Source organism: Gekko japonicus, unplaced genomic scaffold (genome assembly GCF_001447785.1).
Source record: "Gekko japonicus isolate JY-2015 unplaced genomic scaffold, Gekko_japonicus_V1.1 scaffold150, whole genome shotgun sequence".
Taxonomy (NCBI): Eukaryota; Metazoa; Chordata; class Lepidosauria; order Squamata; family Gekkonidae; genus Gekko; species Gekko japonicus.
The window spans coordinates 1,375,049-1,400,858 of NW_015160839.1; the positions used below are offsets into that span (position 1 = coordinate 1,375,049).

The 25,810-nt window shown below is 51.5% G+C and overlaps 1 protein-coding gene across 3 annotated transcripts in view; it reads right to left on the reverse strand.

Annotated features, from left to right (window-relative positions):
• Positions 1-4,108: 4,108 nt before the first annotated feature.
• The window catches only part of ZNF609 (zinc finger protein 609), a 105,807-nt gene continuing 84,105 nt past the window's right edge, over positions 4,109-25,810 (reverse strand). For 2 of the 3 annotated variants that reach the window (XM_015418933.1, XM_015418948.1), the window contains exons 3-9: positions 17,657-17,744; positions 13,562-15,938; positions 10,606-10,972; positions 6,979-7,154; positions 6,416-6,626; positions 6,151-6,229; positions 4,109-5,687 (exon numbers count right to left, since the gene is read on the reverse strand). In XM_015418933.1, the coding sequence (XP_015274419.1) occupies positions 6,156-6,229; positions 6,416-6,626; positions 6,979-7,154; positions 10,606-10,972; positions 13,562-15,938; positions 17,657-17,744 (3,293 nt within the window). In that variant the 3' untranslated portion in view covers positions 4,109-5,687; positions 6,151-6,155. The remainder of the gene's footprint in view (positions 5,688-6,150; positions 6,230-6,415; positions 6,627-6,978; positions 7,155-10,605; positions 10,973-13,561; positions 15,939-17,656; positions 17,745-25,810) is intronic. The other variant, XM_015418941.1, reaches the window with a different exon arrangement.

Below are 25,810 nucleotides of genomic sequence, written 5' to 3' on the forward strand. Positions count from 1 at the left end.
GCATCGGAGACGAGAGGGGGCGGAGACTCCTTTTCTGAGGAAAGGAAAAACAAAATTCTCCTGGACTGAAGCTGCGTTTCTTATTGTTAGAGTGACCTGTATATCTTCTGAGTTGACTTTTCCATTGAAATGTGTTACCTAGCGAATAATATAAAAGTCTGCACATGTAATCGCACAATCGTAAGTGGAAGGTGAATGGAGCCCTTTCGTAACAGCTCCGTGGCCCGCCGGCTAGCCTCGTGGAGACATCCTGTCCAGCCAGGCACTGAGCAAGGAGCCCACAGGTGAAGAAGGGGCGGGGCGGGAGAGACAGGCTTCGTGAATTGTTAAATTAGTGCTGGGCTTTTCTGTTCACTTGGCTCTCGTTTTTCCATGTATTTTCCCCCCCTCCCTGTTCCCCTCACTCTTTAAGCAGGGGAACGGGATGCTTTGAGTGTTAGAGGTGTGAAGAATGTCAGCCCTGTTTAAGCCAATCAAGAGATGGCCACTGCCAGGGTAACCAACATGGGGGGAGGGTGGGGAGGGTGTGTGGGTTCTCAAAAGCTTTGTGCTCTTCTAGCCTTATAGTAGGTAATAACACTGCATTAGTGCAGCTTTCAATAAAAAGGGGCATTCAAACAAAGCCGGGCCTGCTTCGTAAGAGGAAACGGAACATAGCCTCGTAACACAAAAGCGATTGTCCCTGGATGCGACCACAGGGGAGTCGCCCTCTGTTGTGAGACTGGACGGGAGGGAGGTCATGATTCCAACTCGGAATTAGAGGCAAAGGAGACGGGGCCTCCAAGGACTGGAACCTTACCTGGTCTCCTTACAGCCAGTCTCGCCCTAAGAACTTCCAGAAATGGATTCCAGAATGTGCATACACTGCCTGATCTGGCCCATTCTTACGACTCCAGTTCTACATACTCCCTCTGCCTTAAATGTCAAAACGCGCATGGGAGTGAAGTATTGGGGACGATTTCTTAACAGTAAAGTCTGGTTCACATTCGTTCCATAGAACGCTCTGCTTTAGGTATGAACATGCTGTTAGTATGCGCGAATAGAAAAGGGTCAGCCCACATGCTTATTTCCCCTTAAAATGTCCCGTTTGGAGTGTGCATAACATATAGTGACAAAACTTCCAACTACCTGGTTACTGACATCTGAATGATGGCAATCTGATGCCACTTGCAGCTTACAAGGGACCTTTCTGGCGCTGATTTGGTCATTTCCCCTCACTAGATCTAGGCATAGCTAGTACAAAAAGCAAAGATAACCCAGGCCAGTTCTGAGAGGGATCCACACTGTGAAATAGGCGCTCTTGAACCAGTCATCTGACGCTTGTGTAGTGTGATGTTCACATTTACTGTGCATCGGATCGAGCTGGCGGGGCCACTGTATTGTCCAAGAAGTGACTGATGTGCAGCTTTGTGTTGGGGACTCCTCTAGCCTAGCGGCAGTAAGCAGCCACTGTGCTGTTAGAAGTAGAGAGCATCTAGACTACAGGAATAGTCCGTAGCCACTTGAGAAGGCCGTTCCGAGGCCTGCTAAGGGGTGGTGAGAAGCTGGTTGTTTGGCCTACAGAGATGCGCTAAAGATTCTCTGCAGGTCACAGCAGGGCAGAAGACAGCTAGTTTACCAAGATGGTTTCCAAAGCAGCTCAATTTCACTTCCCGACATTCATGACGTTATTCCTGCACTTCCTCTTTCTGTGTCATTGTGCCTCCCCCTCCCCAAAAATATTGTCCTTTTTATTACTTCCTTGAGCTTTAGTGGCTCTTTTGTACTTGGCTTTAGGTATTTCACAAAGTAACACTTCTGTCAGTGGCGATTCTTAGCTGACTGTACCATGGAAATGCATTTATCTACCACAGGAGCATCCTTCCAAAGACTCATGTTAATCTTGCTGCTGCAAAATGTCTCGGTCTTCATCTCTTGGTTGTCAGCCATTCAAAAGATACTTTGTCTAAGTGTGTGCTGAGGATTTCTTGCCATTTCATGCTGTAGATCACACCACCACCTTTTTCAAGCTGGAAATTTCTCCCATCCTTTGACTATTGTATAAGCAGTAAATTTTAGTCTTACTGTAATTCAGCTTTCCAACTTTATGAAATCTGTTCTCTGCACTCAGAACGCAGCCCTAACACAAGAAATCTCCAACTTCCTCCTAAGAAAGGAGAGAGGTCACCATCAACAGCATAATGCAGCAGTTCCTGGGTTGGGGGAACAGTCACCCTAGCCAATGGGACCAGCCCTGCGACGGCCATTACAGCGGCCTTGGAGTCCTCTCCCTCCCTGATCTCCCACAGCACCAGCTGAGAAACAGCCCTTATTTCTCTCAGTGACTTCTAGCAAGCCAGTGCCCAGCTTACAACTAGACAAGTTACATGTCTCCAAATGTAAAAGTGCAACTGACTTCCGTTGGTGATTCTCCGGACTGCATGATGAAGCGACTGCACAAAGCAGTTTCACCTGTTTTTTTTTAATAATTGTATATGGGTGCTGTTATTTCATGAGAATCATTCACCAACTATAGCTCGTTTCTACTTCCCTCTCAGTCTAAAAACACGGGGGGGGGGGGGGGCAGAAAATTCCCTGGAAAACTTCAACTGGTGCTCTTCATGCACCACGCATGTAGGACTACTCTACCCTTTGTTTCAGAGGGCACTCTGCAGTAGAACAGCTGCATTCAAGTCCAGGAGCATCTCGGAGACCGAGAGTTTCGAGGTATCAGCTTTGGATAATCAAAGCTCCGTTCCTACTTGCGTCTGATGAAGGGAGATTTGACTCCGTGAAAGTCATTGTCTTTAAGGTGCTCCTGGACTTGAATCTAACTGTTCGAACTTTTGTGTGTGTGACTACGCAGACTCAAAGGACTTCAGTGAGAGGTGACCATCTCTGTTCTTACTGATTGGTGGCCCCAAAGCCCGCTTTTTAACCAAGATCTCCCTCTTGTTTGTCTTAGCTGACATTTTGGGAACCGCACAGTACATTTATGAATGTTTTTCTAGCCCGGGCCAGTTTTTTCCATGTTAATAGACCCCCCTGAATTCTAAAAGGACTCAGTGTCCTATATTTCCTTTATCCAGGAAACTATGTCGTCATGAAAAAGCAGGTCTTTGATGCCTTTCCGTATTTGTTACTCTCTTCCAATGTTCCCTCTAAGCTGTGGAGTCCTGTGAGCAGAAATTCTACTTTGTGAGCTACTGGCATTAAAGTTGTGAGCAGGTAGTTTGGCTGCTGCATAAAATTAGCTTGCTCTGGAGCCATCTTTCCTGAGCGAAGACAAAAATGTGTGAGACGAAGGCTAAAAAACTGTGAGCTAGCTCACACTAACTCAGCTTAGAGGGAACACTGCTCTCTTCCACAGCAACAGAACCAAAATAATAATTGCCTGCCACTGAAGATAGGTGAACAAGTTACTTATTTCCTTTCTGTAGAACACCAATTCACTGTTCCTCTGAAGTACTGGCTCTCCTTTTAACTGGAGATGCCGGGGAGTGACTCCTCCCTAAATGACGCCTCATATGAAGGAGGCCATTGGTCCATCAAGGTCAGTATTGTCCACTCAGACTGGCAGCAGCTCCCCAGGGTCTCAGGCAGAGGTCTTTCCCATGACCTACCACCTGGTCCCTTTTAACTGGAGATACCAGTTCTTTCCTTTCTGTAAAACACCGATTCACTATTCTTCACTCGGCATGTTCCTGCACAGATTTAATTGCTAGTGCTCCATGGGAAAGACTGTGGGGTTGAACACATGAACTAGAAGAGAAGAATCTGCATTTACGCATGAAGCTGCTTAATACTGAATCAGACCCTTGGTCCATCAGTTGTCAGTGTTGCCTACTCAGACTGGCAGCAGCTCTCCAGGGCCTCAGGAAGAATTCTTTCACATCACTTACTGCCCAGTCTTCTCAAAAGCAGAAGAAGGAGCCACAATGAAATAAAGATGGCAGGCAACAGGAATGAGCTGAGCCACCCGCCCCCCCCCAAAAAAGAAACCCACCCACAGCTTCTACTACCTGTCCTAACAATGAGCCCCTACCAAGCCAGGGAAAAAAACCAGACAACAGATTTCAAACAATTCCTTTTTACAGTATATACAAAGTCCAAGAGGCAGAGGGTGGCCTCACACAACATACAAACAGGAACAGAAAGGACTGAGCCGGGAGCTTGCGTTGTTGGGACAGGCACAAAACTCCGGCTCCTCAAAGGCCCTCACTGCTAATTCAAGCTGACCACTCTGCAGGGAATTGGCTGCCCAGGGGAGGGGGGAGAGCAAAGGGGGCAGGAAATTCATGACCATGGGCAGAGTGCAGCTGGAAGTTTCAGCGGGGAACACTGGCATGGGGGGCTGGCCCTTGGCCTGTGATCCACAGGCAGAGTCTTCCCTGCTGTGGAAGCAGTAAAATGGCAGGAAAAGCCCACAGGGCGCTTGGCAAGAGCAGGCTCATCCCTGACTGTCTTGAGCGAGCTCCGGGGCGCCCCTCTGGCAAGCAGAGCCTGCAGCTACGGTGGACAGCCAGTGGCCAGTTCTTGCTTCCCTCTATCCCATCTTAGCAAAGCCAAGAGCTCCCACGTTCAAATCTCACCCGCCCTTTGCTCCCTCGGCAGGGAAAAGACGACCAGGGCAGGCCTGAAGAATGACAAACTGCATGCCTCAAACTTGACCAGCCCCATCTGCCCATTTCCATGTCAGGGAAGCTAATGGGGGAGGCCCTGAAGAAGGCAGGAAAGATGTCGCCAGCAGCCTTCCGGCAGAGTGGAGAAAAAGAGAGAGGGCCACTAGGGCAGCGGCGGCAGCAATGACCCATCCCAGCAGGAACAGGGCCGGCCGGCCAGCCGACCGGACGGCCCTCTGTTAGGCAGAACTGGAGGTCACGTTTTTGTGCTGTAGAGCAAAGGAGCGTCTGCCACCCGCAGCACGCAAGTCCTGCCCGCAGGGAGAGCTCTTTAAAAAAAACAAAACACCCGGAAAAGAGAAACCGTTCAGGGGACACGAGGGAGCGGCAGTCCCGAAGGCAAAAGTGCTACAGAGAATTTTCAGTGTTGTTCCCAGCCAAGGAGCGCATTGGTCACTTGCACTCACTGCAGCCCCCTGCTGCTGCTTCCCCACCCCCCAAATCCTCTCCCCTGCCCTTCAGGCAAGAGAAGCATCTCTTCCCTGTGGTCTGTGCAGAAGCAGCCTGCCTAGCTGCTCGGGCCAGGGGATTGCTTAGCACTAGTACAAATGTGTCAATCTGGACCGTTCCCTCTGTTCTGTGGAGGGGCCATCTCGGCTGTAGGCCGGGGGCAGCTGAGCTGTGGCCAGAACCCGGGGCCGACACGCCCACACTCCCCTCTCCCTAGTGTTCCAAACGTCCTGTGAGGGCACCTTGCTGGGCTCACCACCCCACAGTCCCCGCTCTCCAGAGGAATTCTGGAAACGTAGGCCGGCCGACCCCCGCCCTCCCCCAAGTCAGGTGAATAAATATTTCCGCAAGTCCCAGCTCCACAATTCAACACATATGGGGTGGGTGGGGGTGGGGCTCAGCTTGTGTTCAAACAGGGGAGGGGGAGCAGCCTGCCTCATATTACAGCAGGACCGTCAAGCAGGACAAATCAACACCATTCAACTGATGTCTAAATGCAATTCCCAGCGTGTCCTCACGTGAGCCAGTCACATGACTTGGTGCCGCCTAGGTGATCCCGTCGCGTCACGTCACGTCCTGTGGGGAAGGAAAGAGGAGAAAGCGGCTCAGCCCCCGGCACTTCTGCATGTCGGCCACAGGGTGGTCCCAGACTGACAGCAAAGGAGAAACCATTCCCCACTCGCTTTGCCTCTTCATCACCGGCTGGGAGAGGCAGGCAGGCAGGCAGGGGCCTGAAGCTCTAAGTTAGAGGCTCCTAATCCTGCAGGCTGGGGAACAGATGAGAGACAAAGGCCGCACAGGTCACAGACTGCTTGAAGCCTTTATGCTGTGGCTGGGAAGGAGGGGGGATGAAAAGAGATTTCCCAGAGCTCTGTGTGACCTTTGATACACTTTGCCTGGCTCGGTTCCTTTCCTAGAAGATGCAGTTGTCTCCAGCGTTGTTGGGTTGCAAATCATGCTGAGCTGAATGGACTAGAACTGCATGACCCTTCCCCCCCCCCAGTCCAATGATGCAAGGGGGGTGGGAGCGCAGCCTTACCGGTTTCACCTTCGGGGCGGGGGGTACAGGGAAGGAGCGGAGCCTTGCTGGCTGGCCACAATGGCTGTCGATGAGAGGCCTGTGGAGAAGCAGAGCCACAGCGTGGAATGGAGCGGAAGAGAGAGACACACAGAGGCAGCAGCCAGGACACCCCACAAAACCTGAGAGCCAAGGCTGCCAAGGACTGCTTGGCTCACCTCTGGCACCTCAGCCCCGCCCCGTGCCGCCCCCCCCCGGGCCACATGCCCCAGTCTTCTGCTCTCACCTGTTGCATAGGGCAGGTTGTACTGGGCCGGTAGCAGCGAGTAGCCCAGGTGGTGGTGGTGGTGGTGCGTGGACATCAGGCGCTGCGAAGGAGATGAACGGGGCCGGTCAACGCTTCTCTCGGCACCGCTGGTGCCCCCTACGCTGCTGCAGCCTGCGCTGCTTCCTCCCACCCCACAGCCGCTTCGCTCCTGGGGGGTCTTCTCGCCTATCTGGAAACCAATCACAGAGAGATGGCACGTCAGAGCCAAACGTGTCGACCTGTGGGGTGGGGGGCTGCCTGCCTGCCTCGAAGAGGCCACAGTGGCAAGCTGGCTCTCGGGCCGTTCTCCTGGCGGGAGGCTTCCCCCAGGAATTCCCCCCGCTGGCCTCTCTCCTACACACTTGGGTGTCCGTGTCCCCATCATGGGACCCATGAGCAGAAAACACACACACACACCCCTGCTTATTCCCAGAGCCAGCGGAGCAAGTGCAACATTCATAACTAAAGTTCTGCAAGCAAATCTGACACTGCATCATCCCCCCCTCCCCCCAATTCCTGTGTCCCTCCCCCTGCCCACTGACCGTTGGGGACTTGCTCTTGTAGTGGCTGGCGTGCTGCTGCAAGATGTCCAGGGCCTTGGACTCGGAGCTGGACTTGCAGCCGATGCTGGGGCTGGCGCGGGACTTCTCGCTCTCCTCGCTCCCAGAGGCTTTGCTGCCGTAGGGGGAGAAGGAATAGCTGGAGGGAAGGTAGGAACCTGTGGGAGGGAGAAGAGATGCCAGAGTCAGGACTCCTTGCTCCTATCAGTTTGATGGGGGCGGGGCTCTCAAGGGGACCAATCACCATCACAAATCGTTTTATGGGGCGGGCTGAAAGAACTGAGACACAGACTTGGCGGAGGGAGAGACTGAAGGGAGATCCACACGTATTAGGGATCTCCTGGCTGCAGAGACAGGCATCCTGGAAAACTATGTTTATACACAAGAAGGTTCCAGTCCAGTAGCACCTTAGGGACCTAGAAGATTTTCAAGGTAAAAGCTTTCAAAAGTCAAGAAGGTTTGCAAGAACTCACTGGTTGCCTGAGGCAGCCGTAGCCACACCACTCAGAAACCAGAGCACCACTGGATAAAGCTTCTAAGGTTTCAAGGGCTCATGTCTTGTGGGTCTGTATCATAGAATCATAGAGTCGGAAGGGACCTCCAAGGTCATCTATTCCAACTCCCTGCACAATGCAGGAAATTCACAAATACCTCCCCCCCACACATACCTAGTGATCCCTGTTCCATACCCAGAAGATGACAAAAAAACCTCCAGGGTCTTCAGCCAAACTGGCCTGGAGAAAAATTGCTTCCTGGCCCCAAAGTGGCAATCAGCCATTCCCTGGGCGTGTAAGAAAGGGGCACAAGAACTAAGCACTGATGCAGCCCTTCCTGCCTTCCCTCTCATGATCTACCTAAGTTTACAGAATCAGCACTGCTGTCAGATGGCCATCTAGCCTCTGTTTGAAAACCTCCACGAAAGCCTGTTTCGCTAAGGAACTGCTCTAACTGTCAGGAAGTTCTTCCAAACGTTTAGCTGAAAACTCTTCTGATTTAATTTCAACTCGCTGGTTCTGGTCCGACCTTCTGGGGCAACAGAAAACAACTCCGCACCATCCTCTAGATGACAGCCCTTCAAGTACTCGAAGATGGTTATCATATCACCTCTTAGTCGTGTCATCTCCACTCCAGGCTAAACATCCCAACCCCTCTCAACATTTCCTCCTAGGACTTGGTCTCCAGACCCCTCACCATCTTCGTTGCTCTCCTCGGGACACGTTCTAGCTCAGTGATGGCGAACCTTTTAGAGACCAAGTGCCCAAACTGCGACCCAAAACCCACTTATTTATCACAAAGTGCCAACACAGTAATTTAACCTGAATACTGAGGTTTTACTTTAGAAAAAACAACTCATACTTTAACTTAAGATGATCCAAACAAAGCAAGGAAAGCAATCCCAAATGCTTTCATTTACTTAAAAATATTTGGCAGAGAATTCGACACTTTAATGATGGTCTGGGCCTGGCTGGGGCGATGGCATGCGTGCCCACAGAGAGGGCTCTGAGTGCCACCTCTGGCACCCGTGCCATAAGTTCGCCACCACTGTTCTAGCTTGTCTATACCTTTCTTAAATTGTGGTGCCCAAAACTGAACACAATACTCTAGGTGGTGCCTAACCAGAGCAGAGCAAAGTGATACCATCACTTCACGTGATCCTTTCTCTATGGACCCACCTCTCCTACCTCTGGCATCCACCCATCCCAGAGCCTCTCACACCTCAGCCCTGCTCCCTCCCTTCTTGTCCACTTCCATCCAATCCCTGCCAATCCCTTCACAGCCATTGAAGCTCCCCATCAAATAGATACACGTTTACTTCTGCTTCCCAGAAAGGGTTCCCAGTCTCCCGGAATTACAACTGGTCTCCAGACTACAGAGATCAGTTGCCCTGGAGAAAATGGATGGTCTGGAAGGTGGACTCTACGGGATTACACCCTGAGGAGACACCCTTCTCAAGCTCCTCCCTCCAGAGCTCCTGGAATTTCCCATCGTGGAGTGGGCAACCTTATTCCCAGTCCTCCTGAATGCCCTCCTTAACTCTGCATGCCGTTCCAATGCAAGGTCAATGTAAGTAAACAGTCCTCCTCCGGACCTGTCATGCCTAAGATGATATAATGCCCTGACCTGGATTGACCCAGGATAGCCTGATTTTATCAAATCTTGGACGCTAAGCAGGATTGGCCCTGGTTAGTACTTTGGAGAGAGACCTCCAAGGAAGTCGGGTTGCTACGCAGAGGCAGGCAATGGCAAACCACCTCTGAACGTCTCTTGCCTTGAAAAAACAAGGTGAAACAAAGAGCCCAGCTGGATCAAACCGAAAGGCCATCCGGCCAAGTTTCTCATCTCCCACAGTGGTCCACTGAATGCACATCTGAGAAGCCCAGAAGCAGGGCATGAAGGCAAAGGGCCTTCCCCCTATTACATGCTCCCAGTATTCCGTATTTCAGAGGCAGGGGATTTAGCTATCGTGGCTAACGACTGTTGAGATATCTATCCCCCCTAAATCTGCCTAATGTCCTTTATACAGCAAATCAATCTGGATAGACTGATAGTCAATGCAACCGTTGAATATTTCAACATAATGCTTTAGTGGTCTTTCTGTACTAGAAATATTAAGCCCCGTAAGTTGTGTCTGGCATTTTCTCAGTGTTTGGACTGCACTAATTCAGACACGTGGGCTAGCGTGCTACGTCTCTGCTCAGCCTTCCTCTAGACTCAAAAGGTGTCTTTAGGCTGTAGAAAGGTTTCAGACTTGGCTGAGCAGAGAGGTAGGGTACAGGCCATTCGTGTATGTGCACATTCAAAGGACAAAGGCGTTATTCCCCCACCCCTACAATTTATATTCTTTAAGAATAATCTTAAGGGAAATTTCAAAATGATGCAATCGTGCCCATTAACTGTATTTAAAAAAAAATTAGAATGCAAAGTCTTGTATGGGAGTGTATCGCTTACATCCTACACACATACTAGTTTCCTTCCCTGCCTCCCACCCCCATATTTCAAAATATGAACATGATGAGAATTATGTCCTTTTGGGTCAAATCCATGTGATCCATAAGGAGAGTCCCATTTATGGATAAGAACATTACCGAGCCCTGATGGAACTGACCAGTGGTTCATCTGGTCCAACATCCTGACTCACATGGAAACACTGAAACTGGTGGTTGTATCTGGCTGTGAATCAAAACAATTAAGGTGGCTTAATCTATTAACAGTGTCCCAGGAAGCAGGCCTTTTCATCTGCAGGATCAGTCAGGTTGTGTGGTTCTGCTTCGTTGTTTTAAAAGCTCAGAAAAGCAGCGGCTGGACAAACACTTGTCAGGGATGCTCGAGGCGGATCCTGCATTGAGCAGGGGGGTGGACTAGATGGCCTGCGTGGCCCCCTCCCAGCTCTGTGATTCTATGGTGGTCACGCAGTTCCTGATGGTGTCACACAATCATCACACGCCAGCCCCAGACGCAATCTGTCTCAGCCTTCAAACAGCCCCAATTCCCACCTAGTTCCAAAACGAAAAACGCCCCACCCTCCACAAGAGAGGCCATGAAGCCTTCTTCCTGCCCTCTTTGATCAAATCCCCTTGACTTGTAAGATCCACCCCAAGACCCCATTACCTGGGTAGTTCTGCATCATGACGGTGGGCATGCCACGGTAACTGGGGTGGTTAGGGTCGTACGACTGGCTGTAGGAGTAGCCGTGCATGTAAGGGATGTAGGACTGGTGCTGGCTGAGGGGAGAGGACACTGGCACATGGACGCTGGGCCTGGCCTCCTTCCCCGCCATGCGCGACTCCTCGCTGGAGGGCACTTTGCAGTCGGCGCTTGCGCTCTCCTTCCCGTCCTCCTTCGTCGCCGACTCTTTGCTGCGGCTCCTCTCCTCCTTTAACTTCCGGTCTCTCTCTTCCTTCCACCGCTCATCTTCGGTCTTGATGTCCGAGTATTTGGCGGGGTAAACGTAGGTCCACATGCGAGGCTCTGCTTCCTGTGGCAACACACACAGTGACATCAGGACAGGAGTCTAGAATACACAGTGTGCTACTGGAGCCCTGTAAGTCTCCCTTTTACTTGTTTGAAAGGCGGACCCTCATAGATTCAACTTTAAAAAACACCAAACTCACTAAGCCCCCTCAAACAGACACAGGCAGCATCTGCAGAACAGCACAGCTTCCATACTTCACCGTTTCCCCCGGTGCCACTGCCCTTGTGCACCGACCCACCCCTGTACACCCATCCAAGCAATCAAATCCCTGCTGTGGAAGCCAATGATGAACTGAAAGGTTGACATCTAAAGCTGTAATCCTCGGTAAATCCCACCGAACCCCGTAGAACTTGCTCAGGACTGCTCTGCTAGCAAAGCAGCAAACACCAGCAAATGTTTCTTGTTGGTAACAGAGGAACCAGCCATCTTTCATTGAACTGGTTACTGCTGCACAAAAGGAGCGAACTCTGGCTATACAACTGGGGCTGCAAGATTTTGCTGCATTAAGACCGCATACCGTGCAGGCCCCTTTGGGCAGAGCCTTGGGTTGCCAGCCTCCGGGAATCACAACTGATCTCCAGGCTACAGAGAGCAACTCCTCTGGAGAAAGTGGCTGCATTGAAGGCTGGCCTGTACAGCATTATACCTCCCCGAGGCCCCTCCCCTCCCCAAACAACCCTGCCCTCCCCAAGCTCTACCTCCGAATCTCCAGGAATTTCTCACCCTGGGGCTGGCAACCACAGCTAGTGCTGACCAGAGAAAGGAAGGAGCCTTGCAACTCACAGCCCTTATCCTTGGCCCCCTGGTTCCAGTTACTTTGGCTCAAAATTAAAAGGCGGTGACAGACGCGATGCAGGTAATGGGGTGCCCTGGTTGGTCTCCCGTTTTATGACTGCTCAGGCATGACTATGGGGCAGGAGAGCATTTGGGTCAGCCCAGCCTTCTTCCTTCCCCACACGATCCTTCAGCCCCCAGCTGTGAGCAAAGCTGGTGGAGGCAGAGGCAGCTCCATCTCACCACCCACCTAGCCGAACATCGGAGTCCTGAAACTTGTTTGCTGCTTTCCAGAGCTCCCAGCTATTCTCTGCCGCCGCCGAGAGGCCGGAGGCTCAGCTGCGGGTGACTCTGCCAGACGGCTACATGTAACCTTAGGGAGCATGGTCCTGAGGCCTTAAGAATCCGGGCAGACTGTGCAGAACTCAGCTTTGTGGACTGCGTAACTCAGTATGCACGGACTGTGGGCTTCTGTGTAGCAGTGCATGTAAACAAGATCTTGGGGTACGGGTGGACTAAGATAAAATATGAGCAGCTGGTCTGATGCAGTGGCAAAAAAGGCTCACTCAAGGGGTGTTCTTGACAGAGGCATAACATCCAAATCACATGATGTCATAGTCCTGCTGTATACTGCATTGGTCAGGCCGCACCTGGAGTACTGTGTGCCATTCTGGAGGCCGCACTTCCAAAAGGATGTGGACAGAATGGAGCGGGTGCAGAGGACAGCGATGAGGATGATCGGGGGCCTGGAGACCAAGCCCTACAAGGAAAGGCTGAGGGGCTTAGGAATGTTCAGTCTGGAGAAGAGGAGGCTGAGGGGGACAGGATTGCTCTATTTAAGTTTTTGAAGGGCTGTCACTTAGAGGAGGGCAGGGAGCTGTTCCTATTAGCAGCAGAGGAGAGGACTCACAACAACGGACTTAAATTAAGGGCTGGAATTAGGAAAAACTTTTTTACAGTAAGGGTTGTGCAACAGTGGCATCAGCTGCCCAGGGAGGTGGTGAGCTCCCCTCCACTGGCAGTCTTTAAATAGTGGCTGGACAAACCCTTGTCAGGGATGCTCTAGGCTGATCCTGCACTGAGCAGGGATTTGAACTAGATGGCCGGTATGGCCCCTTCGAACCCTGTGATTCTATGATTCTCCTTTCCAGCTCACAAACTAACTGAAGAAAAGTCTGCGTCCAACATGAAGAGCTGGGTTACCCAAACTCAGTGGGTCAAGCAGGTGTCTAACTCAAGGGGCAAGCTGTACACTACACTCCTGAAATGACTCTGATGCCCTGAGTCCCTCACTGTCACGACGCTGGCCCAACAGCCAAGTTGCCCAGAGCAAAGAAAGAACCCTAGGATTAGAATAAGTCCGACAGTTTCTCCTGTGCTCTCCAGATGATCTCAAATAGTACTACCCATCAGGAAGATAATAAGGGCCATACCAGCCCATGGGTAAAAAGAAAATACTACAGCTACGTTTCAGACAGCTGGACTGCCATACCTTAACTTGGACTGACAGAGGTCAAGCTAGAGATCTAAAGCTCAGGGTGAGATGATAATGAAGAAACTGGGAGCAGAAACACCAAAGTGGGGAGTCAAGCTGCTGGCTAGTTCATATGTGGACTTGTTCTGGCCATCCGCACACAATTGTCGCATGCCTGGAGAGCAGGAACCAGAACCCTAAGAGGCTGAGTGAGCCCCAAGGCATTTCTCCCCTCTCCCCCGCTCCCTCCCCACCACTGTTTGCACTCTTTGTGCAGCCAGGCAGCCACTTTCGGGGACTTCAGGAGCGTCCACTGCCCCGCCTGCCACTCTTCCCATAATCACCTGTCTGTACCAAAGCACCGGGTCCACCTCGGTCTGCCGGCCACAGTCCGAACTGGCCTTGGGCTCCACCGTCTCCTTGCCCAGATGGCTGCTTTCACTCAGCTTCCCCTTGAGGCCCTCCGCCGCCTGGCTCTGGAGCTTGGAGGAATCCTCCAGCTTGGGAATGATGACTGACTTGGCCGCGTCGGGCCCCTGGTCCTTGCCCTTGCTCAGTCCCGATTTGACCAGGTCCGTCAGGCTGGGGGCTTTGGTCAGGGTGGGAGGCAGGCAAGGCTTCTGCTTCCACTCCTCCTTGAGCGCCCCCTCCCTCTCCTTCAGCCCCAGCTCGACTTTCTTGTCCATCCCCCGCTGCTGCTGCTGCTGCTCCAGGCTCTGGCGCTGCTTCTGCTGGTCTTCGTACTGCTGCCGGTAGGTGGGGTTGGTGCTCAGCAGGTGGGCGTGATAGCTTTGCTCGCTGTAGCCATAAGGAGGCACGTAGGCATACTGGTTGTAGTAGAGGGACTGCATGTACATGTTGGACCGCTGCTGAATGACCGAGGGCTGCTGGCTGGAGGGGCCCAGCTCCGCCTTCTTCTCCTCGCAAGTCTCGTTCTTCACCTTCACCTCGGGGCTTGGCGGCTCCTCGTCCTTCTTCAGTTTCAGGGCCTGGCTGTCCACGCTGGCTTGGCTGCTGGGGTTGATGGGACCAGGGCTCGACTGCGCGTAACCCGGTGAGTAATAAGCCTCGAAACCTTGGTAATAGGGGGAGTCCTTGGGCTGAGGCTGAGAGGGGAAGAGGGCCTTTTTGGCCCCGTCCTTGCCCATCTGCTCGGGGTCCTTGGCCTTCACGCTGTCCAGCTTGCCTTCGCCATCCTCCCCGGCGTCGGAGATGTCGGAGTAGGCGGGGCTGTTGGTTTTCACAGAATTGGCTTCAGCACCGTTTTGAGTGACCACGTGAAGAGGCGTCATGGGTTGTGCGGGCACTGCACTGTCCAGTCGGCTAGCGCCTCCAATGGACGGACTCGGGGCATTGTCGGTGAAGCTGTAGATCTTATCTGCCTCGGCCTTTATGCTCGCGAGGCGACTTTGGTGAGGGTCGGAGGAGCCGTTCAGAAGGCTCTCCCCTTTAGCCCCAAGGTCCCCGGGCTCTCCCCGGAAGGGGCTCTTTCCTTCCTCGGCCCGACACACTTTCCCGGGAGTCAAAGGGCTCTCTATTTCCTTGGACTCTTTCTTCTTCTTGTCCTTCTTCTTCTTGTCCTTGGCAGGAGTGAGCGCGGGGCTGACAGTGAAAGGCTCTCCCATCACGGTCGGCTTCGGCTGGATGGGTTTCAGCTGGGGACTGCTGGGCATGGCCTGAACTACTGTGGTGGTGAGGCCGGTGGAGGAGCCGGGGCTGGCGGCAGCGAAGGTGGCTGTCTGGAAGGTGTAGATCTGTGGTGGGATGGCCGGGGCGATGGGTCGTGCAGACTTGATGCTCTTGGAAGAGGCCTTCTCCGACTTGACGCTGACAGGCTTCTTCGCCTTCTCTTTGTCACTGCTCCTCTTCTCCGCAGAGTCAAAGCCGTCATTGCTGGTCTCGTCGGCTGCCAGAGGACCATCTTCGGACCCGTCATTGGACAGAGCACCTGAGTCGGGGTCTCCTTCGCCACCCAGCTTCTTCTTGCCAGGAGCCTTAGCACTGAACTTGCTTGACGGCGAGGGGCTGTGGGGCTCCATCAGGCGCACTTTGGGGGTGGTCGACCGAGCTGGGGACAGAGAGCCTTTCTGGCTACCGGAGGCGCCATTGCAGCTGCCAAGGTCCACTGGGAGAGACGACTCCTCCCCGTACTCGCTATCACCGTCGGCCTCCGGCTTGCTGTCATCGTCTGTGTGCGCGTGGGCCTGGTGATATTTGAGCCCATTGATGTGCTTGTACTTTTTGCTGCAGTTAGGGTGGGGACAGTCAATGAGTATTGGGGAGGGACAGTTCCTGTCCAAAATGGCGGGCTCCAATTTGACACTGGTGGCTGTGGCCGCGGCAGCCGCTGCGACTGCCAACGGCGTGGCAGCCGAGCCCATGGAGTTTGTGCGGACACGTTTGCTCCCCTTGGAGTCCTCAGAGCTAGAGTTCACCTCCAGGTCAGAGAGGGGCTTGCTCTTCCGCTTGGTCACTGAGGAGGGGCTGGCCTTGACGTCCTCAGACGTCCCAGTGGGCGGGAGGCGATGCTCGGAAGAGTTCTGGCTACCCCGCCGCCCCTTGCTGTTGGCCCCTGCCCGAGTTTTGCTACTGTTGCTGGTCCCTTTGCTCTCGGAGGCTGCCGTGTTCTCGTTCATGGGGGGGTTGCTGTTGGGCCGCATGCGCTTGCCCCGCCCACGACCGTTCCGCATCTCCAGATCACTGGTGGGAGAATCGCAAAACCTAGAAGGCAACAGAACAGGACTTAAGAAGGTGGCTCTGAAGCTAAGAATGGTTGAGCGAACACCTGAGGCAACTGGCTCCAGTCTACTATACTTACCACTGAGACTGCGAATATGCACCCTTGACCAGGTTGGCCTGCAGGCGGCAAGTAGCTGGAGAAGGTGCACAGTTTTAAGAGCAGGAAAAGGGCGACAGCAAGGTCCTGGTGGTTATTTTTAGAGGCCTAGTCTAATTAGGAGTCCTTCTAACTTTTAATATGCATTTCTACAGCTCAAAGGTCATGAGAACGTTTGATTATGTGAAGACCAAACCGCACGCCCGCTCACCTGAGCCAGTTAACTGTGCCTATTCCTTTTTCCCAGTCCCTAGAAAACAGGTCAAAGAACAAATAAAGACAACTCTGAATGAAAGCCAAAGAACATGACTGTACTTGGGGCCTAAGGAGAAAAGGCAGCCATCTGCATAGCAAAGGCTGCCTACAAAGAACATGTTTCACCTTGAGATTGTCAGGAGAACCACCTGGAGTGGGACAGTTGCTGAAAGGGGAAGAGAAAGCATACGCCGACACTCAGGGTAGTCCAGAACCAATACATTTTTTTTCTCTAGCAGATAGGAATCCCAAGTCCCCCCGGGGGGCGGGGAAACCCCCACCCCAGAGGCCCGCTCCCTGGCGCCGCCGGATCGGGCCCCGGTGGGAACTCCTCCCCAACGTGCGCGCCACCAGGAAGTGACGCGGGCACGCCGGGCATGCTGGGGGCGGGGCCACGGCCATACAAGAGAAAACTCTATGGTTTTCCCTTGTATGGTCATGGCCTCGCCCCCAGCGTGCCCGGCGTCATAACGTCACTTCCTAGTGATGTGTATGCAGCGCGCACGCACACGTGCACCAGAAGCCACCTGGGAGTCCCCCCGCGGTGGAGGTAAGTGCCACTTGGCAACCCTACTAGCAGAATCCCACAAGGCAGGCAATCAACAAGAGGATTGCGTGGAATAAAGGTGTTGCAGAATTTGGGGTTACATGAGCCTGGGCCTTCTTTGCGTTTTTTTTTTTTTGGTTCTGAAGTCCCATATGCCTTTGCTTTTTTGCTGGCAGCCTAGGAGTAAAACCTAAGGCCTTGCCCTGTTAAATACACTCTTGCCTGAATTCGTATCTGACAGTCCCCGTTCTCCAAGTGCCAGGCTCCAAAGCCTAATATATACTGCTATGGAGATGCTGTAGCTGTCTGGGTCTTGCTGACGTTGTAGTTAATAAAATATATCTAGGCAAAAGTTCACCCTAGCAAAAGTTCATGTTATCACCATACAGTGGGCTGGCCTAGTACATTCTGGATTGACGCCTCCATTGGTCCCCATAGACTGGAAAGAGTATAAAAATGTGGTCTTGGGCTTTGTTCTGGGCTGTTCGGCCAACACCCCACCAGTGTGTGTAAGGGTCTTGTCTCAGGAATGTTCCTTGTGCTTTCTAAAAGTGTACACTGTATCAGGCATTGAGACTTTTATATGCTATTGAGTATTACTTGTGTATGGTTTTAACGAATTAATAAACAATTTGAGTTTTAACCTATTGTTCCCCTCTGGTCCTTTTCCTCTGGAAGCCTGAGTTCCCTAGCCTGTCTCCATCCATCCACTGAAAAGAACCCCACGGAGTCTGGGATATTCCCCCACAAAAGGTATCAAAGCACGTAAAAGCAGGACAGCCTCTCCGGTCTGTGCTTTACCTGGGTGGTGCCCAATCGTGCTGTGTGCAGTCCAGCAGCGTCCCCACATAAGTCTTATTCCTCCAGGTGACATTCACCACCAGCATACCTGTGGGAGCAAAGACAGGAGATTTTGAACGCTCGGCTCTCCAATTGCCCCAGACTACTGTTTACTACAGGAGCTGCGGTGGCTCAAGTGGTTAAGATGCTGAACTGCAGGCTGTGGAAGGTCAGTAGTTCAGCAGTTCGAGACCCGAGCTGCCGCATGACGGAGTGAGCTCCCGTCTCTGGTTCCAGCTCCTGCCAACCTAGCAGTTCGGAAGCAAGAAATTGCAAGTAGATAAACAGGGACCACTTCGGTGGGAAGGTAACAGCGTTCCGTGCGCCTTGGTGGTTAGTCATGCCGGCCACATGACCACGGAAACGTCTTCGGACAGCGCTGGCTCTTCGGCTTTGAAACCCTAGAGTCGGACTCGACTGGCTTTTGAGCAAGGGAACCTTTAGCTTTTTACTGCTTACTACAGGTCTGAACCACCGCAGAACAGAGAGGAGCACTGGGATGCAGCCACTCCAGCCTGCTGAGGAACGCAAGTACTACCTTGCTTGAGGTTTCAGATCTACTTTGTTTGCTGGCCACGAATGCAGGTGGAGACTTTCCCCTGCAAGTCTACACTATGTGCAGCCCACTCAGCGCAGTCGTCAAGACTGGGACTTCCAGTCAGTAAGACAGATGACCCATGTTCTTAGTTGCACTCATGCTTTTTCCCTTCCAAGCCAGGCTGATGGATATGAGAAAACCTGCCCAAACAACCAGAATGGATTAAAACTGGCGGGAGGCTGGATCTGCCTCAATTGTACATACCTGGGGATTTGTGATAAATGCATCAGAGCAATGACTCTTCAGTTCTGTTGCACAGCAGGGCCACTATCCCTTTTTTGCCAGCCACCTCATTTCCTCACCTCACACCCACCACGTGAAAAGGCAGATGGAAGTGTACACATAGTTTAAGCCTTTGCAAATCTAAGTCCGCATCTAGGAATACGCCCAGAAAACGACAAGATGGCAGTTAAAACCTGAGTTATGTTGCAAAAGGGGAAATACGCATGCGGAAGAGGCTGCACAGCAACTGGTACCTCCTCCTGGCTCCCTATATAGGTGCTAAGCCCATGCCATTGCTGTATTCAATGACAGCTAGATTCGAATCCAGTGGCACCTTAGATGCCAACAAGATTTCCTGGGCATAAGCTCTTGGGAGCCAAGACTCCCTTCATCAGATACCTTTCATTCTCGAAAGCTCATACTCCACCCCCCCTCCCCCTGAAATTAAATGCAAACAAATGGTGACCATATAAACTAAGCTTATTATTCCAGTTTGGTCCTTGCATCTGCTAAACACCGTATATTATGCTTATGCGAATTTGCCACTCTATCGATTTGTATGGACTGGTATCTTCCACTTCAGTGTATCTGGGGAAGTGTACGTGCACGTGAAAGCTTAATACCTTGAATAAAACTCTGCTAGTCTTAAAGGTGACACTGGACTCAGACTTTGTTCAAAAAAACCTTGTTCCTCTTTGAGGTGCTACCAGACTTGGAACTAGGGTGTCCTGCCACAGTCCAACATGGCTGCCCTCTGAAACGATCTTTAACAAGAAGCATGAACCACAGTGTGGCGATCAGCTATCTCAAAAGGCCTCGTTTCTTCAATGGCGGCAGCACAGTGGGTCTCAGATTCGAGCCCAGGCTCCGTTTAAGGATGAGCTGCCTGAAGGAGTGTCAGTCAGTCACTGGGCAGATCAGAAGAAGCCGGTGGGCCCGTCTCCCCCCTCAGCCTCAGACCATCTTCTCTGCCTGCACAAAGTGACCCTCTTCCTGCCAAAGGTAACAAGGGCCTGATGCCGGGCCGAGCTTGAGCCCCCTCCTCCTATCAGATTCCCAGCACTGGTGGCTTCGTCGGAAGGGGGAACAGAAGGATGAGCTTATGCTTTATTTCACACCATCGCAGTCATTCTGTAGCTCATCACATGGATTCTGCACATTCAGATGATGGGATGAGTCATCGCCTGTCTCATCAAGAAGAGCCAAGCATGCCACTAATCTCATGAGAACATGTCACTCGATGTTGGATGTGTGGGCTTGCCGTAATTCTCCCACTGAAAATACTTTATAATGGGGCCCTGACCTGGATAGCCCAGGCAAGCCCGATCTCGTCAGATCTTGGAAGCTTAAGCAGGGCCGACCCTGGCAAGTACTTGGAAGGGAGACCTCCAAGGAATACCAGGGCTGGGACGCAGAGACAGGTAATCTCAAGCCACCTCTCTGAAACGTCCGAGCCCCACTAGGGGTCGCCAGAAGTCACCGTGACTTCCAGGCTTGCAAGCACACACACACACAAATACTCACACACAACAAAAAGACTTTATAAAGGGTACGGGAAACAGGATGACTTGTGAGAGGATCTGATCTTAGGGACAGCAGTTGGCTTTTCTTTGCCACAAATTCCCATGTACCGGCTGGGATGTCACACAAAAGACTGCCTTCTGTGTGAGTCCACTTCAGACCAGGCTTTGGAAACAACAATGTTCCATGAAACAGCCAACGGGTTTTGTGGTCTGCAATCCCACCCTTTGGGGCCGGAGGAAGGAATGAAGGAGATTTTCAATTCCTGGGACTCTACAGAGTCCCCAAGTGATTCTCTGAGCAACTGCAGAGAGCCCAAATGCATGAGGACACAGAGACCACAAAGAACAGCCTGGATCTCCTCCTCCTCCTCTTGGAGGCACTCACAGAAGAAGAGGTCGGGGCATCCCAGGTGGGAGCCTTTTAAAATTCAAAATGTCAGCATGCCGCTGCTTGTGAGTAAGCTTATTCTGAAGGACTGGAGTGGGAGGGAAGTCTCTTCCACTCATCTTCTTCTGTTCCATACCCCACAAGTTGGAGAGGAGAATAAAGAAAAAACTGGCTTCTGCTAGAACTTTGTTTCAAATACAAACCTGGAGGAGAGATGGCCAGGGTAATTCTGGATCCCGACCAGCAGTCTTGTGCCTTGGCTGATCGATGCTTATGGATTTGGGGTGGGGGGGCGGGTAAGATTCCCCACTGTAACTGCCACCTGGCTCTGGATGCAACTGTAGATTTATTAAGAACAATACCACTCACTGTCTTTCCAACATGCACCACTCTCTCTCTGTCAAACAGCCAAGCTGGACTAGGGCTGCTGCCCCATTACTCACAAGTATAACAACAGAACTACCCTTCCCAAGGTTTCTTCTTAGACCAAAGCCACCAGCAGAGATGTGACTGGCATCTCAACACACCCTAGACCTCCCCCAAACTGAGGAGACTCAAGCGTGTGTATTAAGGTCCAAGCCCCACTGAAGCTCATGCCTGGAAACTAGAAAGCTGTGCCCTCCTCTAGGGCTGGCATGCCTGCCAACTGACTGGTCAAAGCGAGGCAACTGGCCACCTATAAGCTGACCACTATTAAACACTGTCAGAGATTTCAAGATGTCAATAACTCCTATAAGGTGTAGGTGGCGGTTTACCTTAGTATGTTATTACATTACTTATTTGCAAAAGCAGGCTTGCTTGTAACCCAGCCCTGTGCAAGTTGCCAATGTGTTGTAATGGTTAGCGCACTGGAATAGAATTTAGGAGACCCAGGTTTGAATCCCCACTCTGCCACGCAAGCCTGCTGGGTGCCCTTGGCCCTGTCACTCTTTCTCAGCCTACCCTACCGCACAGGACTGTTGTCAAGATGAAATGGAGGAAGCGAAAATGATGTGCACCGTTCTGAGCTCCCTGGAGGAAGGGTGGGAAAGAAATGTACTAAATAAACAGGACTGCAGGCCATCTTTAAAAGGGCAAGAGCTGGCCTACTGCCAACTCAGCACAACTGCCTTTAAAAATGCTTTGGAAATAACTGCTGCCACTTTGCTGAGCCCAAGAAAGACGACAATTCTTGACGACGCCAGCAGAAGTTCAAGGTTCTTTTTACAAGTTCAAAATTGGGAAACGTTTCTCCGTCTCCCAAATGGAAACCCGCTAAGTTCTTAGGATCCCTGGGCTTCTGTCCCTCCAGCCGACTGTTTTATTTGTACAGGTTGATGTTGTGGAAGCGGGACTGCATGAGGATGCTTAAATGGTGTTGGTGGTCTGCCAGGGTCAGGCTGGATGATCTGGTGAGAGCTCTTCTGATGGCAATGTTGTGAACCTGATCGCATTGGACAGTGCAGACAGGCCTGATTTTGGGGAAAGGAGGCGGGAGACTTAGACAAATCCCCTTTCACGATGATTCCTGAGGCTTTACTGCATTCCTGGCACCCAGCAGGGCTCTTTTTTGCCAGGTAACCCCTAAGGTACCACTTAAAAATCAGAGCCACTTTGGTTCCCATAGTGAAAGCTTATCTGTGCTACAGCACTTACGGAAATGCTCCCCTGTGGCTATGAGACTGTCAAGCCCAGCGATTTCTCAGCTACATTTTGTATGTGTAGAATTGTTTGCAGAATCTGGATTTCCAAATTCTTCATTTATCGTAGGAATGAGAAAAAGAGCAGATAGATATAGTGTGTGTTTGTTTCTGGACTTCAGAGTTATTGGAAAAGAGAGGCAAGTGTATGTAACGGACACCAGAGAGCAGGCGGCGATGCTTCCCCACAATGTACGGCTTACTGGCTTTTCATTAAGAGCTTCGTTCCCACACACCAACACCTCCCCACTACCCTCTGCTCCTTGCCAGAAGACTCCAAGTGCTACGAAGCCTCCAATATAATTAGGTTCTGTAGAAAGCATGCAAATTGAACTGTTCTATGCGAAATAAGCACATCTGCATAATTTACACTGGAGCCTAGAATTTGACTCTCCTGGGTGCACAATATGAATATGAGGTTCAGTTTTCATGCAGAGAGAGAGCAAGAGAGAGAGAGAGGCTTGTGCCCATCTCCATCAGAAAACAATTATGCTAAATAACTCCATGTCATTAGCAGAGCCAGCTCAAGTGAGTCTTCCCTCCACAGGATGACCTGCTCTGAAGACTGCACCGCTAATTCACATACATATCAGACCCATTAAGCAAGGTGCCCTTATCTGAGCGAGATAAAACCCCATCAGACAGTAATCTCGGGAAGAAAAGGCAGGTGAGAGCAGATAGATACCAGTGCTGCTTTGACTGTGAAGATGAATATTTTAGGAGGCCAATGCAGCAGATGGCTGCATTGATCATGGCCCAGATTTCCTAGATGCTAGAGCCCACCACAAGTCATACAAGCTTAAAACTGGCCGTTTGCCTTGAAGCAGCCCTAAACATGAGCCCTAAATGTTTTTCTGCTTCTGGAAGCTGGAAGCGGAATTGTCAATCTGTTACTGCTTAGCAAGAGAAAAAGGCTTAGGTCCTGTGACGTCACTCCACTTGTGCATCCAACCATTATAGCAAGTGGATCCTTATTGTTGACGTTCTGCAGAAACCTAGTGGATCATGCAGCATGTTTCCATGTGTGCAAGACATTGTGGGAGTGGAAGTGGCACTGGGCTCTTGCTTACTGAGCTCCACACAGTTCTAACGCAAGTGCTTCCGCAACGGCATCACGTGAATGGAACATCACAGCGACCAAATGTTCCGTGAGTGTTGCAGAGGGTCCTAGCCAAAGTATTTTTTTAAAGTATAATAAGGAAAGAAATACCAAATGGATACCAGAAAATCCGACCCTTAGCGGCAAGGCAACCCGTAAAAAGATAGAACAACCTTTCAGAATTTCACACAATAGCGAGTGATCAAGCTAAATGAAACTGCAGTTCAAGTAAATATAAATATATACAATGTTCCCTTTTTCTTCTAGAAAAAGGAAGGATAGAAATTGGTGTTCTAGAAATTTTGCATTTCTTATACCACCCACAGTGTCTGGTCCCCTGTGCCTAAGTATGTGTGTGTGGGGGTCTCCTCCCTCCTGCTAAGAAAAACACCCCCTATTAATCACACTTGTACACTTTCCTACACGGCTTAAAAGCACGTAAGCAATCAGTACAGCTGACACATGATGAACTTCCCATTTTCTTGAAAAGTATTACAAATTGCTATATTTTGGGGGGGGTAGGGCTGGACTGGAGGGGCACTGAGTGCATCAGGGATCCGTGTGAATGTTAAGAGGGCAGTCGGTCTTAGTTCAGTCTATGCAGAAAGTGTGCTTGCCGTGTGTAGAGTGGAATCTGCAGCACTGAGCACCATGCATCTCCAGGAACTCAGGGGCCTTTAGAGTGAAAGAATGCTGACATTTCCCCTACAGTGAGGAAGGCAGAATTGTCTCATGTAAATCCCCCAATTTCAGGCATGGCTCTACCACAAAACCTATTTTCCACCACAGCAAGTTTTAAGGGCAGCATTTAGGTACCAAACAATTGCAGAAGACAGATTAAAACGTGGTGTGGAATTCCAGAGGATGTAGTTATGGGTCCCAGGAGCAGAAATAGACAGCTTTAAAAGGAGATTAGATAAGATTCACAGAGAACAGGTCTATCGGTGGCTGATAGCCATGGTGACTGAGGGAAGCTTCCACGTTCAGAGGCACTAATCCTCTGAATCCCAGAGCCAGGAGGCAACATCAGGAGAAAGCCTCAGCCTCTCTGCCCTGTTGTTGGCCCTCTGGAGGAACTGGCTGGCCCCAGTGTGAGACAGGATGCTGGACTAGATGGACCACTGGTCTGATCCAGGAGGGCTCTTCTGATGTTCTTCAGTCGGACCCCTAAAACACAAGCGTGGCCTTCGCGTGGGAGAGATAACATATGCCCCTTGCTGTAGGCAGGGGTGCCAAGAACTCAGGGCCCTGGCCACGCAGAAGGGGCAGAAGAGGAGCTGTGACACATTCACATCCCAGATCAGCAACCTGCTCCTATCTCCCCCCATTGACGGAATGCGGGGGCGTTCTGGCTGCTTAGCCTGCTGCTGCCATGTGGGTCCCTCAGCCACAACCTGGACTGGACCTTCTCGTTCCCCACAGCTTCATCCTCATGCTTCCAGGATCCGTCTTCCTGCAGGTGTCACCCTCATCCAGCAGGCACCCGGCTCCGCAGCTCTTACAATGGGAAGGCTGGGTATTTTTTCCCCCCTTCAGTAAGGCCTTTATGCTCGGGGCTTCACACGCTGGCTTCCTGCAGAGCCTTACAAGTTAATTGCGTGGCACGACGCCAGCAGCTGCTTCCATCTCTGAGCTGGCAGGTCAGATTAGGAAGGACGTTCTGGCAGCTTGCCCACTGCTATGATCACAGGAGTAAGATGAAGAGCTCTGTAAAAAGCAGAGACCTTGGCGGTGGCTGAACTGTCCCCCCCCCTCTTCCCCTCCCCTTTCCCTGCCTGCTGCTCTGGCAACCAAAACAAAGCACAAGGCTAATTGTAACTCCCGCTTGACACGCTGTGTCCTAGATTTAACCTACCTCCCATCAATCACGCACACAGAAATTTCCCCTCCCGGCAAACAAATGCAGAAGTATTTTCGTGGAACGCCAGATCATTTGCGCAGGCAGACTTTTAACCCACCTGCCTCTGAAGAAGAAACCTTTTCCTTGGGTGGGAGGGGAGAGGAAGAGAGGCAGAGAAAGGGGGAGGGCCACGCTTGGCAAGCTCTACTAATCCAGAGCCAATTATGATTAAGGCATGCAGAACAGCACACCGGCGGAGGAAAAGACTTTGTCGCAAAGTCGCCAACCCTCCCGAGCAACCCCTTTTATTTTGTTCTCCTTAGCTCTCATCCAGCACTTTGCAAAGCAGACAGTCAGGATGACAACAATCCCTGATTTTGCAAGGCCGGAGAGATGCAGCAGCTTGTCTAAAGTCACTCGGTGGGCCAGCTGCTGAGCCAGGATTCATTGGGTTGCCACAGGCCGGTCATCTGAGACACCAAACTGCAGCCGTTTCTTGCTGCCAGTTCCGAACAGGCTGTGGGGATGGCCCACGATGATTGCCAGACTCTTTTCAAGACCATTGTTTTTCTACATAATAAATATGCACTTTGTGACTTAGCTGTAGTGGGTACGTGGGGGGGGGGGGCTGTGGATCCTGACATATTTACCCACAGAAGCACTCCTGATGCACTTCCCTGCCACTCAATAACGATTTTATGTTGCTGGGAAAATGCATCCCTCTTCCCACCTTGAATCGGGACTACGTAAGCATCATCAATCCTGC